The sequence below is a fragment of the Theropithecus gelada genome, chromosome 19 (assembly GCF_003255815.1).
Source record: "Theropithecus gelada isolate Dixy chromosome 19, Tgel_1.0, whole genome shotgun sequence".
NCBI lineage: Eukaryota > Metazoa > Chordata > Mammalia > Primates > Cercopithecidae > Theropithecus > Theropithecus gelada.
In genome coordinates, this window is record NC_037687.1 from 2,924,781 (window position 1) to 2,938,629 (window position 13,849).

The window sequence follows — 13,849 nt, forward strand, 5'->3', positions numbered from 1 at the left end:
ATGGGGTTTCACCATGTTGGCCAGGCTGGTCTGGAACTCCTGGCCTCAAGTGATCCGCCTGCCTCGGCCTCCCAAAGTGTTGGAATGACAGGCGTGAGCCACCGCACCTGCTAGGAACTCTTGATGTTCTAGGAGGGTGTCTCACATTGGAAGGAACCCCATCCTCCCCCGGGGGCAGCCACAACACAGAGGCAGGGACACAGCACTGAACCTTCTCACATCTTTATTTGAAAGGCACAGCTAAGCCCACCCTTGATACAGCATTTTCCACTTCTCTCTGTAGAGATCAAACGACTGAACACAAGATAAGCTGACTATATACAGACACAGGTGTGGGTGTTGCTTTTTGTTTTAAAAACATTTTGTCTTTTTTTTTTAATATCCCCTTTCTTAAAAGACAAGCTAGTATACTGGAAAAAGAAAAAAATAATAATAAAATAAAAACCAAGACAACTTTAGTACCCTCATCTTTATTTGGGAAGGGGAGGGGGAATCCTGGGTCGCCCACCCTCACCCTGCTCCTCCCAGCACAGCTAAGCTCGTCCCTCGTGCCCCCTCTTTTGTGGGCAATGGGAGAGGACCAGGTGGGCGTGGAGGCGTCTGGAACTAGCAGAGGTGGTGAGTGGGGCAGGAAGTGGAGGTGGGAGCAGACCTGGGACCCGGGGTCGGGGGAGACTCGGGGTGCCCAGGATGGGAAAGGGGCAGCTAGCATTGCGTGCATGCAGTACCAGGGTGAGAGAGCAGTGGCGTGTGCCCCGAGGGGCCCGGGCAGACTGTCAGTTACACGTGTTCAAAACGGGGGAAGGGCCAAGGGTTCTGGGCTTCTCGAGGTCTCGCTCCCTTGGGACCTGGTCTCCCATCTGACCCTCCAGGCCTCAGCTTGCCTCACATGTCAGGGCAGGTATCCACCTATCCAGGCTGCAGGGCAGGAGGAGGGAGGCCGGGACTGGGGTAGGAAGAAAGCTAGAGGTGGCCTGTAAGTCAGTCGGACTGGGGCCTCCGCAGTCAGCCGCCATAAATACTATGGGAGTTTAGCCAATCCCGAGCTCCGCTGTGTCTTGTGCTAAACATTCCTTTCTCTCCATGCCTCTGTCTCCCCTCTGTCCCCCCTCCCACCCTCCCCGTCCCGGCCCCCTGCTAATCCGACTTCTCGCCGTCATCCTCCTGGTGGGTGTCACCGTCGTGCCCGTTCTTGTCTTCCTTGGAGAGGTGGGCCTGGGAACCCAGCGCGGACAGCGAGAGCAGGCCGGTGCCTGCGCTGACCGCCGGCAGCGAAGGCGGCTGCAGCCCCACAGGCAGTGGGGTCAAGGGCAGGGCCAGGGCCTGCAGCTGGGACAGCTGGTGGGCTTGGAGCTGCTGCTGCAGGGTGGGGGAGGGGAACGTTAGCTGCCTAGGGCCCACCTGTCCCCCGCCCACCCGCCCAGGTCCCCATACGTACTCGGATGATAGAGTTCAACTCAGGAGCGGTGACCTGCTTGGCCCTCTCGATGGCTCCCAAGACCTGCTGCTGGTGCTGGAAGGGGGTGAGGAGAGAGGAGAGGCAGTGATTCCTCCTGATCCTGACTGAGAGAGGAGGCGGGGGCTACCCTGAGGCCAGGAGGAGCCCCACTACCAAGTGGGCCATCATGTCTGCTCCTCCCAGTGGTTTTCAACCCCATCAGAAAGCGCCTTCCCTCTCTCCAACTGCTTCCTTTCACCAAGCTCGTCTCTTCATCTGGCCAATGGAGATAAATGTAAAAGTGCAGAAAACGATTAAAAGGGTTTTGTGCCAAGTAGTTAGAAAACGGCCTTTGAGTGAGTCTGGGAGAAACCCCGGATCCTGACCTATCCTATGTCTGCAGCCATGTACAAAGACGTGAAAGACGTGAATATTTGTGCAGTACACAACCTGCCCAACTGTACAGGGACGTCCTGATCCTAGGAGCTCCAAGACTGTGCCCTGAGTCCGGCCAAATTGAGCCCTTCTCCTACCATGGCTGGAGAGGGCCCAATGAATTCTGGCAGAACCAGCTGGGGAATGGGCCTAGGTTCAGGGCAGTTCCTCCCCCAGCTCTCCCCAAACACCTGACTCTGTGGCCAGCAGATGCTAGAATCTATCAATCTCCCTTTTTGCTTTGGCCACCAGGAAGCCTCCGTTCTGAAGAGTTCCAATTGCCCTTTTCTCTAGGGCTTTCATTGGGTCCTTCTAGACTTGTCCCTGGGCAAAGCAGGGCACCCAAAGGATCCTGAGATACAGCGATTAAAGAGGAAATTACAAATTTTTGACAGTAAACTTGGCAGGGACAGAAGGGCCTTACATGGCCCTGGGGAGGGGTAGCCTTGCATCCTGAGCCTCAGAACCCAAGAAAGGAGAAGAGAAGCTGGGCGTCAGGTTCCTCTGGGTGTGTGTGCATGTGGTAGTGTGTGCTCAGGATCACGTGTGCTCACGTGTAGCTGCACATTCCTGCGTGTGTGACCCTGTGCTGTCTGCACACGCCGTGTATCCGTGCATGTCTGTCTGTGTATCTCCCGTATGTTGATGTGCTCATACCTATCTATCTGGCTGTGTCCATGGGGGACCGCCCTGTGCTACCCCATCCCCGAAACACACCCTCTAGTCCTCGGTCCTGCGCAGCCCGCAGGGCCTGAAGGATGTTCTCGAGAGGGTGAAAGGAGGAAGAGAGATGAGAAGAAAACATTCCTGGTGCAGTTTTGGCCCATCCGACATTTCTACCTATGACATGACTCACTCCAGCTGGCAATTCCAGAGCAGGGTGAGGCCCGGCCCCCACACCCCTGCACCCCTGGAGTGTCTCTGGCCCGGGGATTCTTCTGCACAGGCCGGCTCTAGTGTCTAGAGCCAGGGAGGTCCAGAGAGGGGAGGCATGTGCCCTGGGGCGCCCAGCACGCCCCCCAAGATGGTTGCAGCGGACAGGGGCTGGGCAAGGGGAGGGCCCCCGGCACCCCCTCCCTGAGGCCCTGGCTCTCACCTCTTGGGAGAGGTAGGGAAGGACCTGGGCACAAATCCCGTTCAGCCTTTTGACGATCTCCGCCTGGAACACACAGATGAAGTCAGCGTCAGTCCTGGACGGGTGGCAGGTGCAGGCCAGCCCCAGGAGGCCCGCACAGGGCCCAGCCCAGCCCCGCCACTTGCGGCTTCTCTCTAAGAGGGGCTAGGTCTGGCCAGGGTGGGATGAGCAAACCCATGTTCGGGCCCAGGGGCAGCCAGTCCATGGCAAAGGTGGGGCTGGAGACTGGCTGTCGCCTGCAGCTTAGAGGGCAGTAAATGCAGGATGAGGCCAGACTGCACATTCCTCGGCTACATTCCTCAGGGCTCAGCCACTCAGGCCCCTGGCAGATAGTAAGCGCTCGTGGGAATGTAGGGAGGGCTGGGGCCACAGGTTGTGGGGAAGGTCTCTGCCTCTCCCGCCACCCCCAGAAAACACTCCAAGGGAGGCCTGAGAAAGAGGCGGTGGGGAGGAGAGAGGGAGCTTGGGAAGGGCTTAGGAGGTAACAGGATAACAGGGCTGGCTTGGTGCCCAGCCAAAGGCCGGCCGCTACCTGCCTGGGGGTGCCCAAGGGGGTGCTGGAGGCGGGGGGCAGAGGGGGAGGAGGGGGGAAGGAGGAGGAGGAGGAGATGGGCGTACCTGTTTGTGCATCTCGATGTTCAAACCGTAGGACATCTCATAGTACTGTATGGGGGAGAGAGAGAGGGAGCGGGAGATGAGGGCGGGGAAGGATGGGGGGGCATGGAGACAAAGAGATAGGGGAGTGGCAGAGACAGACAAAGGGGGGAGACAGCAAGAGACAGCTGAGGGCAGGAAAGAAACGAGGCAGGTGGGAGGGAAAGAGTAGGAGGGAGAGACGCCCACACCCAGCGTCCCAGCCAGCCCGGGAGAGGGGCAAGGGGCCCGCTGGGGCTGCGGATGGAGACTGGAGGCACTTTAGGTCCCTAGCCCTGGCCTGGCTCCTCCCCCACTCCGTGTGCACCGCGAGAACACACATTCCAGGGCTCCTAATCTTGTATCTTTCTATGATCTGTCTGCGGGTGGGCCCAGACTCCAGGGAAGTTTGCCTGCCTGGGTATAAACAGTGAGAGATAAACAAAGCCTGCTGGCTCTGGGGCCAGCAGCTACCCCTGCCCGAAGCCCCAGATCTCACCCTGCCCCTCCCCTGCTCTAAACCCTCCCATGGCTCCCCGTCACCCCTGGGGGAGAAAACCAAGTTCATTCCCAGGCCTTCACATAGCTTCTCCGTCTCTGTCTGGTGAACTCCTACTCATCCTGCAAGACCCCAGCTGTGTGCCCCACTTCTCCATATAGTCTTCCTCAGGCAGGTCCTAGGTCCCTCTATCTGCCCCCAGCCCTATCCTTCCGGCTGGGAGGGTTAGGGTCTGGCTCTGCCTCCCCCACAGTCTGGGAGATTTGGGTTCTGGGCTGAGACCCCAGCATCGCGGCTTGAGGGCCAGGCCAAGCGGGGGTAAGGGAGGGGATTTTTGATGCAGAAATTGCCACCTGGTGGTTACTAAACTGAGAAAGTGATTCTGGCAGCAGCAATGCAGTGTCACACCTCAGCCCCCCAAAATAAGTAGGGCTCAGACTCCCTCCTACAGGCTTCCTCTTTGAGCTCGGGCCCAAAGGGGTTAAGCGTGTGGACGCTGGGACCTTGGCGGTGGGGAGGGACCCGGCTGCTCCCCCACGTCAGTTCCTGGCTGTTGGCTTTCACAGCCGGTGAGCCTCCTCCTCCTCCCTCCTCCGCTGCCAAGGACAGCCGGGGGACCTGGCAGGGCCGGTCTGCAACCCGGCGGTTTGGCACCTAGGCCACTGCCTCGGCCAGCTGCCAGGCTAGCGAGGCAGGCTCAGCCCAGCAGGGGCTGGCTGAGTGGAGAACAGGCCCCGAGTCCTCGCGCTTCCCAGGGGAGGTGGCCGGGGTTTAGGGAGCAGCTGCCCGTGGTGGATGGGGTGTGGGGGGCCCTGTCCCCCACCTTCAACACTGGACCTAGGGGCGGAGTTACTTTACCATCACATAGTGACGCTGCATCTCCGACTTCTCACTGGCCAACTTGTCACATTCAAGCTTGAGGCTGAGGAGGCACAGGGGGAGACGGGGTGGTTGGTGGCAGCTGGATAAGAGCCCCCCACCCTCTGTGATCCAGGGGAGGAAACTGAGGCTCCAAGGCCCCAAGACCCCTGTAAGGGAAAGATCAGCCAATTCTCAGAGGGTCAAACAACATTTTTTTTTTAAAATTGAGACGGGGGTCTCCCCATGTTGCCCAGGCTGGTCTCAAAAACTCCTGGGCTCAAGCAATCCTCCTGCCTCGACCTCCCAAACCTCTTGGGATTACAGATGTGAGCCACCCACCGTGCCTGGTCAACGAAGCCATAAACTTTGATAGGGGCTGAGGACGTTGAATTGAGGGGCAGGGAAGCTGGTAACAGTTGAGCTCTCTGTGATGCTGGGGGGAGGGGAGAGCATCAGGGCCCCTGAATGTAAGAAGGGGTGATGAAACCACCTTTGCAGATCTGGTCGGGCGAAAATATCCAACATTCTAGGAACAACTGAAGTTAGAGGACGCACAGCAATGCTGGCTCAGAGAGTTTCACAAGCCTTTACCTCTCACGATCCCGATGAGGCCCGCAATGTCATTGTCATGCTCCTTTTATAGATGACACAGTGGACACCCAGAGAGGGTGAGGAGCTGCCTCAAGGTCACACAGCCAAGCAACAGCCCAAGCTCTCAACCACAGGGGAAAATTTTCCAGACCCAAATAGAACGTACAAAGAGGCTGAGCGCGTCTGGGTCTGCGAGGCGGCTCCCAGCTGGACTTCCCACGGGGACCCTAGCTTCATGGGGGGCCTGGGCTTCCCAGGCAGACCCCTCAGCTCCCTCTTAGTCCTTCCTAACAGCCTTTTTTCTTTAGCTGAGACAAAACACACCATTTCTCCCACTCCACCTGGCCAGTCCAGGTGGCTGACACCAGAGCTTCTTATAGGCCCTCCCGGGAAGGAGGAACTGTGGGACGTTTCTCAAAGCCCCCATGAGGGCGTCATGGCCGGAGGGAAGAGAGCAGGCAGGGGGGCCTCCCAGTCCAGGAAAAGAACTGGTGGTGGTGGTGGGGGAGGTGTCCTTTAACCTATTTAAATCCAATCCAGCACAGGGCCCCTGCGGACCTGGCTGTGGCTTACCTGTTTCTACCATCCCTGCCCCCTCTCGGACTGGGTTCAAAGCTCAGCCCTGCGTCTTCCCTGCTGTGTGACTCTAGGCAAACTCCACTACCTCTCTGGGCTTCACTTCCTCTTCTGTAACACTAACCTCGCAGAGTGTGGTAAAGAAGAGTCAATGAATTCAGACAAGGAAAGTTCTAGAACAGTACCTGGCATACAGTAAGCATCCCATAAATGCACGAGGATCTTAGGATACCCCAGGAGCCTGGCACTTTGCTCCAACAGAGACAAGTGTGCCCGGTTGAGGATGCTTTGGCCGTCACCAACTTTTCTCTAGTTTTCTTTTAAAATGTGCATTTGTTGCTACCATTAAAAAAAAAAAAAAATTGGGGCTGGGTGCAGTGGCTCACGCCTGTAATCCCAGCACTTTGGGAGGCCGAGGCGGGTGGTTCACTTGAGGTCAGGAGTTCGAGACCAGCCTGGCCAACATAAAGAAAGCCCATCTCCACTGCAAATACAAAAATTAGCCAGGTGTGGTGGTGCACGCCTGTAATCCCAGCTACTTGGGAGGCTGAAACAGGAGATTCGCTTGAACCCAGGAGGTGGAAGTTGCAGTGTGCCGAGATCGCGCCACTGCACTCCAGCCTGGTGACAGAGCAAGACTCCGTCTCAAAACAAAACAACAACAAAAACAACAAAAACAGTTTCACTTCAAACCCTGGATTTCTGGCCTTTCTTGAAAAATAGGGTGATCCGGCCACCCAGTGGCTGTTATACCTCAAACATCCGGTGTGCGCCTTGTATGGCAGGGACCCTCGTTGGGTAGCAGGAAGCGCAGACCCAGCGGATGGAGACCCCAAAGCTCAGAGAGGGCTTCCGGCTTAGCAGAGGTCACACAGCACTGTGACTGCCATCTGATCCCTTCCCTGTGGAATCAGGTCAGCCCCAGGGCTCACCAGGTGGTCTCTAACCCTTCACATCGAGGGACCCGAACAAAAGCTTCTGGGGCCTGCGTGGAAAGCCGACTCCAGCGCCTTCGACCGTCAGTGTCTCAGTTTGCCCATCTTAAGAATGGGTACGACAGTCGGACAACAGGAAAGATGAAGCTTGAGGAGGCATGTATGGTCTTTAGCACACAGGGAGTACCCAAAAAGGTTGGATATTTGCAATAGCAACAACAAAATTGAGATTCCCCTTTCTACTTGGAGGAAATCCAGGATCCTTCCAGGAACATTTCTGGGGTGGGCACACTTCAGTTTGGAGAGGGCCCCAAGGCCAAATGGGGGTTTGAGCGTAGCCTGACTTCCTCCAGATTCCCAGGCCCGGCGTGCCCCTCCAGAGTAGGGCAGGTGAAAATCTGTATCCTTAAACCTTAAACCAGGAGAGAGACCTGGTGCAAACCTCAGCCTTGCCACTTCCTCAATGCTACGGACATCCCCGAGGAAATAACCTCTCTGGGCTTAAGTTTCTTCTTCTTTTTTTTTTTTTTTTTTTTTTTCCGGACACCAAGTCTCTCTCTGTTACCCAGGCTGGAGTGTGGTGGGTCGATCTCTGCTCACTGCAACCTCCGCCTCCCGGGTTCAAGCAAGTTTCCTGCCTCAGCCACCCAAGTAGCTGGGATTACAGGCGTCTGCCACCACACCCGGCTAATTTTGTATTTTTAGTAGAGACGGGGTTTCGCCATGTTGCCCAGGCTGGTCTCGAACTCCTGACCCCAAGTGATCCACCCGCCTCAGCCTCCCAAAGTGCTGGGGTTACAGGCGTGAGCCACCGGTGGCACCCGGCCTGGGATTAAATTTCTTTAAGTGTAAAAGGACTAAATAGTTCCTTCCCCTTAGATACCACAGCATGGCAAGCTCTTCAGAAACGCCAGGAGATTTCTGAAAGAAGCACCTCGGAGAATCTGACTGATGCTGGGAACCCTTTCTCCAAAACTGGGCAAAGAGAGATGACCAGGCTGCCAAATGTTTGTTTTGGGGATTGGGGGGACGGCGAGTCCGTGCCCTAACTCCAATCGTCTTTTATCCAAGGGGGGACTTGGGGGGATTGGGTAGGAGGGAGGGGCTCTGAAGCCACACAGCTGGGTCTTTGGGCAAATTATTTAACTTATTTTGTGCCTCAGTTTTGTCCTCCACAAAATGCAGCTGTTTAAAATAAATGAATTCCGTATTTGTCAAGTATTAGGTCAGAGTCTAGCATACATTATTTTCCCAATCTCCCCTCCAGGCCTCGGCCTTGCCATCTGCGCAGAAGAAATGGGGTGGGGGGCTCACCTTCTCGGGACGCAGGGACCCTCGGCCCCCCAGCTCACCTGTGATACTGAGCTTGCAGTAGTTGAAATTCGTCTTTGATGCGGTCGCAGGAGTCCGAGGTGGTGAATTTGAGTTGCTGGGGTAGGTGCGAAGAGCCCTGTGGGGAAGGGGCGGCCCGGGTCAGGCCCTGGCTTGCGCTGGACCCCCCTCGAGGGCCAGCCGGGAGGGAGCGGCCGCGCAGCTGCGGCGCCCCCCCTCCTGCCCCACTTCCTGGGCCCGTGTTTACGGCCCCTGGCGCGGCCCCCACCCGCGCTTCCTGCCCCCCGCCTCTCCCGGGGGAAGCCGAGGGGGTGGGTGCGCCCGGAGCCGCCCCGACCCCCGCCACCTCCAAGCAGTGGGGGTGCGTTTTAAGGCCTGCCCTAGATGGGGGGCAGGGTGCGCCCTCTACCGCCCCTCCAAAGCGCCAGGAGGGAGTGCACATCCGAGGGGGGTGGATACGCACCCTAGGGAGCCCCCTCCCCAAGTTGGGGGGCAGCGAGTCCTCCCAGCAAAGCCCTCTTGGGGGAGGGGTCTCTCGGCGCCCGAAATCTTCCCGGGGGGCCCACCCCAGATTCCCGGCGCCCTTCCTCGGGGACGCGCTCTTCCGGGAGGGGTGCGCCTCGGATCGCCCCCCCACCACAGGCCCCCAAAGGATCCCCACGCTAGAGGTGCCTGGCGGGGCTCCCGGAGCGCCCCAGGCCCGAGGCCAAGGCCGTCCGAGGCCCTGCCTGTGCCGGCGAAGGGGGGGGGGGGGGCGCGCCGGGGGGGGGGGGGGGGGGGGGAACGGGGGGGGGTGTCCGGGGGCCGGCGGCAGGAGGGGGGTCGCGCCGGGCTTGAAGCTGGAGAGGGAAGACAGGGCCGGGGAGTTGGGGGGGTGCCGGGCCGGAGGCACCGGGCCTGGGGGTGGGGGGCGCGGGGCCGGGAGCCGGGGGTGGGGAGCGCAGGGCCGGGATCCGGGGTGGGGGCGCCTGCCGGACGGGCCCCGCTTACCGAATGCCTGCTTTGTGGAAACATCATGTCAGTCGCGGCGGGGGGCGCGGGCTGCGCCCCGGCTGTGCGCCCCGGCTCGGGCTGCTGGGGGCGCCGGGCGGCCGCGCCTTTGTCCCGGCGCCGATCGGCAGCTCCCGGGGCCGCCGCCGCCTCCCGCGCCCGGCCTCGCCCGCTTCCTGCGCCCCCTCCCCGCGCGCCCGGCCCCGGCGCGCCCCGGGCCCCGCTTCCTGCGCGCCCGGCGCCCCTCCCCGCCCCTCCCCGCCGCCCGCCTCCCCGCTCCCCGGCCCCACCGCTATTGTCTAATGGCGGCGACGCCGGCAGTGGCCGCGGCTCGGCTGCTGCGGAGGCTCCGGCTCCACCTGCCGCCGCCGCCCGTGCCCCGTGCGCGCCGCCGAGGGGGGGGAGGCGCGCGCCCGGGGAGGCCTGCGGATCCCCACCCCGGCCCGCCTCCCCGGGGCCCGCCCGCCGCGGTGACCTTGGGCCCGGCCCGCCCCCGCCCCGGGCCGCTGCCCCCGCCACCCCCCCCAACCCGGCAGCAGGCCGGGCCTCGGTTTCCCCATCTGTCAAAGAAAAGGGACCCGGCTGCCCGCGTCGAAGCCGCCAGCCCTGCCGTGGCACGACCTGGACGCGTGCCACGGACGTGCTCTGTGACCTTGGCTCTGGCTGGGCGGTGGTTCTCGCTCAGCCTCAGTTTCCTTTTCTGCAGAAAGGCAGCGGTAATGCCGCCTTTCTCAGGGAAGCCATTCTTGCGACACATTTATAGAGCGCCTACTGTGTGCCAGGGCCTGCTGCTCCAGTGCCCTGTGGGTGGGGGGGGGGGGTCCCTGCTCTGGTGGTGGTGCCCGGAGACAGAGACAAATTAACAAGCTGAATTCCCGGCAGGTCAGATGGTGGGGACCGTTCTGCAGAAAAACCAGCCGGGAGGATGGCAGGGTAGGAAGGTGCAAAGTTAAACAGGTGGCAGGGAGGATCAGAGACAGCTTCCTCCGCCCCTAAAACGACCCAAAGAAGGAGAGAGAACAGGGGGATGGGGTACAGAGGTAGTCAGAGGCAGGACCAGCAGGTGTAAAAGCCCTGGGGCAGGACTGTGCCTGGCATCAGGGTGCCAGGGCGGAGGTCAGGAAGGCCGGAGGGAGGCAGGGCCTGGGGCTTCATGCATTTGCCCAGGCCCCCCCCCCTCCTCAGCAGTGCTTGTGCTTGGGTTAATATTTACTGCTGCATTTCGAGATTCCTAATCATTTTTGAACAAGGGGCCTTTCAGTTTTCTTTTGCACTGGGCCCTGCTAACTCTGTAGCTGGTGAAGCAGGCCAGTCCAGCAAGGACTTGTGGGCCATGGGGAAGACTTGGGTTTTTGGCTGAGTGAAGTGGGAGCCCTGGAAGGCTGTGGGAGAAGGAGGGACGGGACCTGGTGGTTTGTTTTTTGTTTGCTTTTGAGATGGAGTTTCACTCTTGTTGCCCAGGCTGGAATGCAATGGCACGATCCCAGCTCGCTACATTCTCTGCCTCCCGTGTTCAAGTGACTCTCCTGCCTCAGCCTCCCGAGTAGCTGGGATTACAGGCACGTGCTACCACGCCCGGCTAATTTTGTATTTTTAGTAGAGACGAGAGTTCTCCATGTCGGTCAGGCTGGTCTTGAACTCCCGACCTCAGGTGATCCACCTGCCTCGGCCTCCCAAAGTGCTGGGATTACAGGCGTGAGCCACCTTGCCCAGCTGTTTGTTTTTCAGATGGAGTCTCACTCTGTTGCCCAGGCTGGAGTGCAGTGACGTGATCTTGGCTCACTGCAGCCTCCGCCTCCCGGGTTCAAGCGATTCTCCTGCCTCAACCTCTCGTGTAGCTGGGATTACAGGTGCGTACCACTATGCCTGGCTAATTTTTGTATGTTTAGTAGAGATGGGTTTCACTATATTGGCCAGGCTGATCTTGAAATCCTGACGTTGGGTGATCCTCCCGCCTCTACCTCCCAGAGTGCAGGGATTACAGGTGTGAGCCACCGCACCTGGCCTTAGACTTGCGCTTTTGCTCTGAGTGAGGTGGGAATCCTGGAGAGCCGTGGGAAGAGGAGGAATGGGACCTGGTGGTGGTTATGAAAGTATCCCTCTTTCTGCCATTCAGAGTACAGGCCCCAAAGAGGCCATTGAAATAAGGCTGTTCCTTTAAGGTCCTCCTTTGGCAGGTGCTGAGCACACAGTCTTTTCATCATCGTCATCCACTAAGCAGCCTGCTCCCTTGGATGAATGCAACTGATTTGGGCCTTGGGTGTTCCCATCTGTAAAATGGACCCGGAACCCCAGCCTCCTTACCTTGGCAAGTAAGGGTGAGAGCCCTCAGTGTTCAAGAATATTTTTATTAAATTTTTTTTTTTTTTTTTTTTTTTTGAGACAGTGTCTCACTCTGTGGCCCAGGCTGGAGTCCAGTGGCGCCACCTGGACTCATTACAAGCTCCGCCTCCCGGGTTCACACCATTCTCCTGCCTCAGCCTTCTGAGCAGCTGGAACTACAGGCATGAGCCACCACTCCTGGCCTAAAAAATTTTTTTAGAGACAGTCTTCTGTTGCACAGGCTGGAGTGCAGTGGTGCAATCAGCTATCTGTAGCCTCCCACTCCTGGGTTCAAGTGATCCTCCCACCTCAGCCTCCTGAGTAGCTGGGACTATAGGAGTGCACCAGCATGCCCAGGTAATTTTAAAATTTTTTGTAGGCCAGGAGCCATGGCTCATGCCTGTAATCCCAGCACCTTGGGAAGCCAAGGCCGGCGGATTACAAGGTCAGGAGTTCGATACCAGCCTGGCCAACATGGTGAAACCCCGTCTCTACTACAATTACAAAAATTACTAGCGTGTTTTGGTGTGCACCTCTAACTTCAGCTACTTGGAGGCTGAGGCATGAGAATCACTGGAAGCTGGGAGGTGGAGGTTGCAGTGAGCCAAGATCGTGCCACTGTACTCCAGCCTGAGTGACAAGAGTGAGACTCTGTCTCAAAAAACAAAAACAAAAACAAAAAAACCCAAAAAGATTAGGATTAGGAAAGAAAAACTAGGATTTTGTATTTTTAAGATTACTGCTACTTGGTGGCCGGGTGCGGTGGCTAGCGCCTGTAATCCCCACACTTTGGGAAGCCGAGACGGGCAGATCACCTGAGGTCAGGAGTTCGAGACCAGCCTGACCAACATGGAGAAACCCCGTCTCTACTAAAAATACAAAATTTGCCGGGCGTGGTGGCAGACGCCTATAATCTCGGCCACTTGGGAGGCTGAGGCAGGAGAATTGCTTGAACCCGGGAGGTGGAGGTTGTGGTGAGCCAAGATGGTGCCATTGCACTCCAGCCTGGGCGACAAGAGCGAAACTCTGTCTCAAAAACAAGAAAGAGGCCGGGCGCGGTGGCTCAAGCCTGTAATCCCAGCACTTTGGGAGGCCGAGACGGGCGGATCACGAGGTCAGGAGATCGAGACCATCCTGGCTAACACAGTGAAACCCCGTCTCTACTAAAAATACAAAAAATTAGCCGGGCGTGGTGGCGGCGCCTGTAGTCCCAGCTACTCGGGAGGCTGAGGCAGGAGAATGGCGTAAACCCGGGAGGCGGAGCTTGCAGTGAGCCGAGATCGCGCCACTGCACTCCAGCCTGGGCGACAGAGCGAGACTCCGCCTCAAAAAAAAAAAAAAAAAAAAACAAGAAAGAAAGAAAAAAAAGAAACAAAGATTAATACTACTTGGTAACAGCCAAGCCTTCAACCAACCGCAACGCCCTTCTTTTTCAAGCAGGGCCCTGAGAGACTGCGTTCCTAGAATGCCCTTGAATCCAGTCCTGCTGCTAGCACCCCTGCCACCCCACCCCCACCGCCGTGGGGACCAGACACCCCCTCTCCTGGGAGGCCACCTGCCAGTGTTTATTTAGGCAGGCGCCTTCCGGTATCAGTGCGCCCGGTGACCAAACACTCCCATTTTCGAAGCCCCCACACTGTCGGGGGAAGCAGAGCTGGACACAGATAGCTTGAGCACGGTGAGGTCAGGGCTGGGCCGCCCAGAGGGACCTAGGCCTGTGAAGGAGAGAGTCATTGTGAAATCATTGTTTTTAGAAAACAGGTTTTTTTCTGCATAGAAGGAAGCCCAGAATGCTGGCCCACACTGTCAATAATCTAGCAAGCCATACAGGGCTGTATGTTTTTGCTGTGCACCAGGGGCTGCTTTAAGCACTTTAACCCTTAGGTGCTGTTGTCACGCCCATTTTAGAGATGGGGAAAACAGGCCGGCAAGGTGGCTCAGGCCTGTAATCCCAGCACTTTAGGAGGCCGAGGCAAGCGGATCACTTGAGGGTCAGGAGTTGGAGACCAGCCTGGCCAACATGGCAAAACCCCATCTCTACTAAAAATACAAAAATTAACCGGGCGTGGTGGCGCACACCTGTAATCCCAGCTACTCGGGAG

At 58.3% G+C, this 13,849-nt stretch overlaps 1 protein-coding gene across 6 annotated transcripts; it reads right to left on the reverse strand.

The window, feature by feature from the left end:
* Window positions 1-206: 206 nt before the first annotated feature.
* Window positions 207-10,352, reverse strand: AES (amino-terminal enhancer of split). Of its 6 annotated transcripts, XM_025366151.1 has the most exons (8): window positions 9,650-9,819; window positions 9,426-9,500; window positions 8,456-8,553; window positions 4,999-5,062; window positions 3,627-3,671; window positions 2,970-3,032; window positions 1,439-1,513; window positions 207-1,359 (listed from the first exon to the last, which is right to left on the reverse strand). In XM_025366151.1, exons 2-8 carry the CDS (start codon window positions 9,450-9,452, stop codon window positions 1,138-1,140), a joined length of 594 nt encoding a protein of 197 aa, XP_025221936.1. In that variant the 5' UTR covers window positions 9,453-9,500; window positions 9,650-9,819; the 3' UTR covers window positions 207-1,137. The 6 variants fall into 6 exon arrangements, with proteins under 6 accessions (XP_025221936.1, XP_025221933.1, XP_025221935.1 ...); XM_025366148.1 differs by lacking the exons at window positions 9,426-9,500; window positions 9,650-9,819 and adding an exon at window positions 9,955-10,352; XM_025366150.1 differs by lacking the exon at window positions 9,650-9,819 and having other exon boundaries at window positions 9,426-9,626.
* Window positions 10,353-13,849: the final 3,497 nt, after the last annotated feature.

Bases quoted from the DNA above. Each gene is read 5' to 3' on its own strand.
- AES (XM_025366147.1), bottom strand. From the start codon at position 10,182: ATGTGTCGCAAGAATGGCTTCCCTGAGAAAGGCGGCATTACCGCTGCC. The intron at 8,554-9,954 runs GTTGGGGGGGGT...CCTTCCCCACAG, and splicing joins GAGGCCCGGCCTGCTGCCGG to GGCTCTTCGCACCTACCCCA. The intron at 5,063-8,455 runs GTGAGCTGGGGG...GTGCCTCCTCAG, and splicing joins CTGCAAGCTCAGTATCACAG to CCTCAAGCTTGAATGTGACA.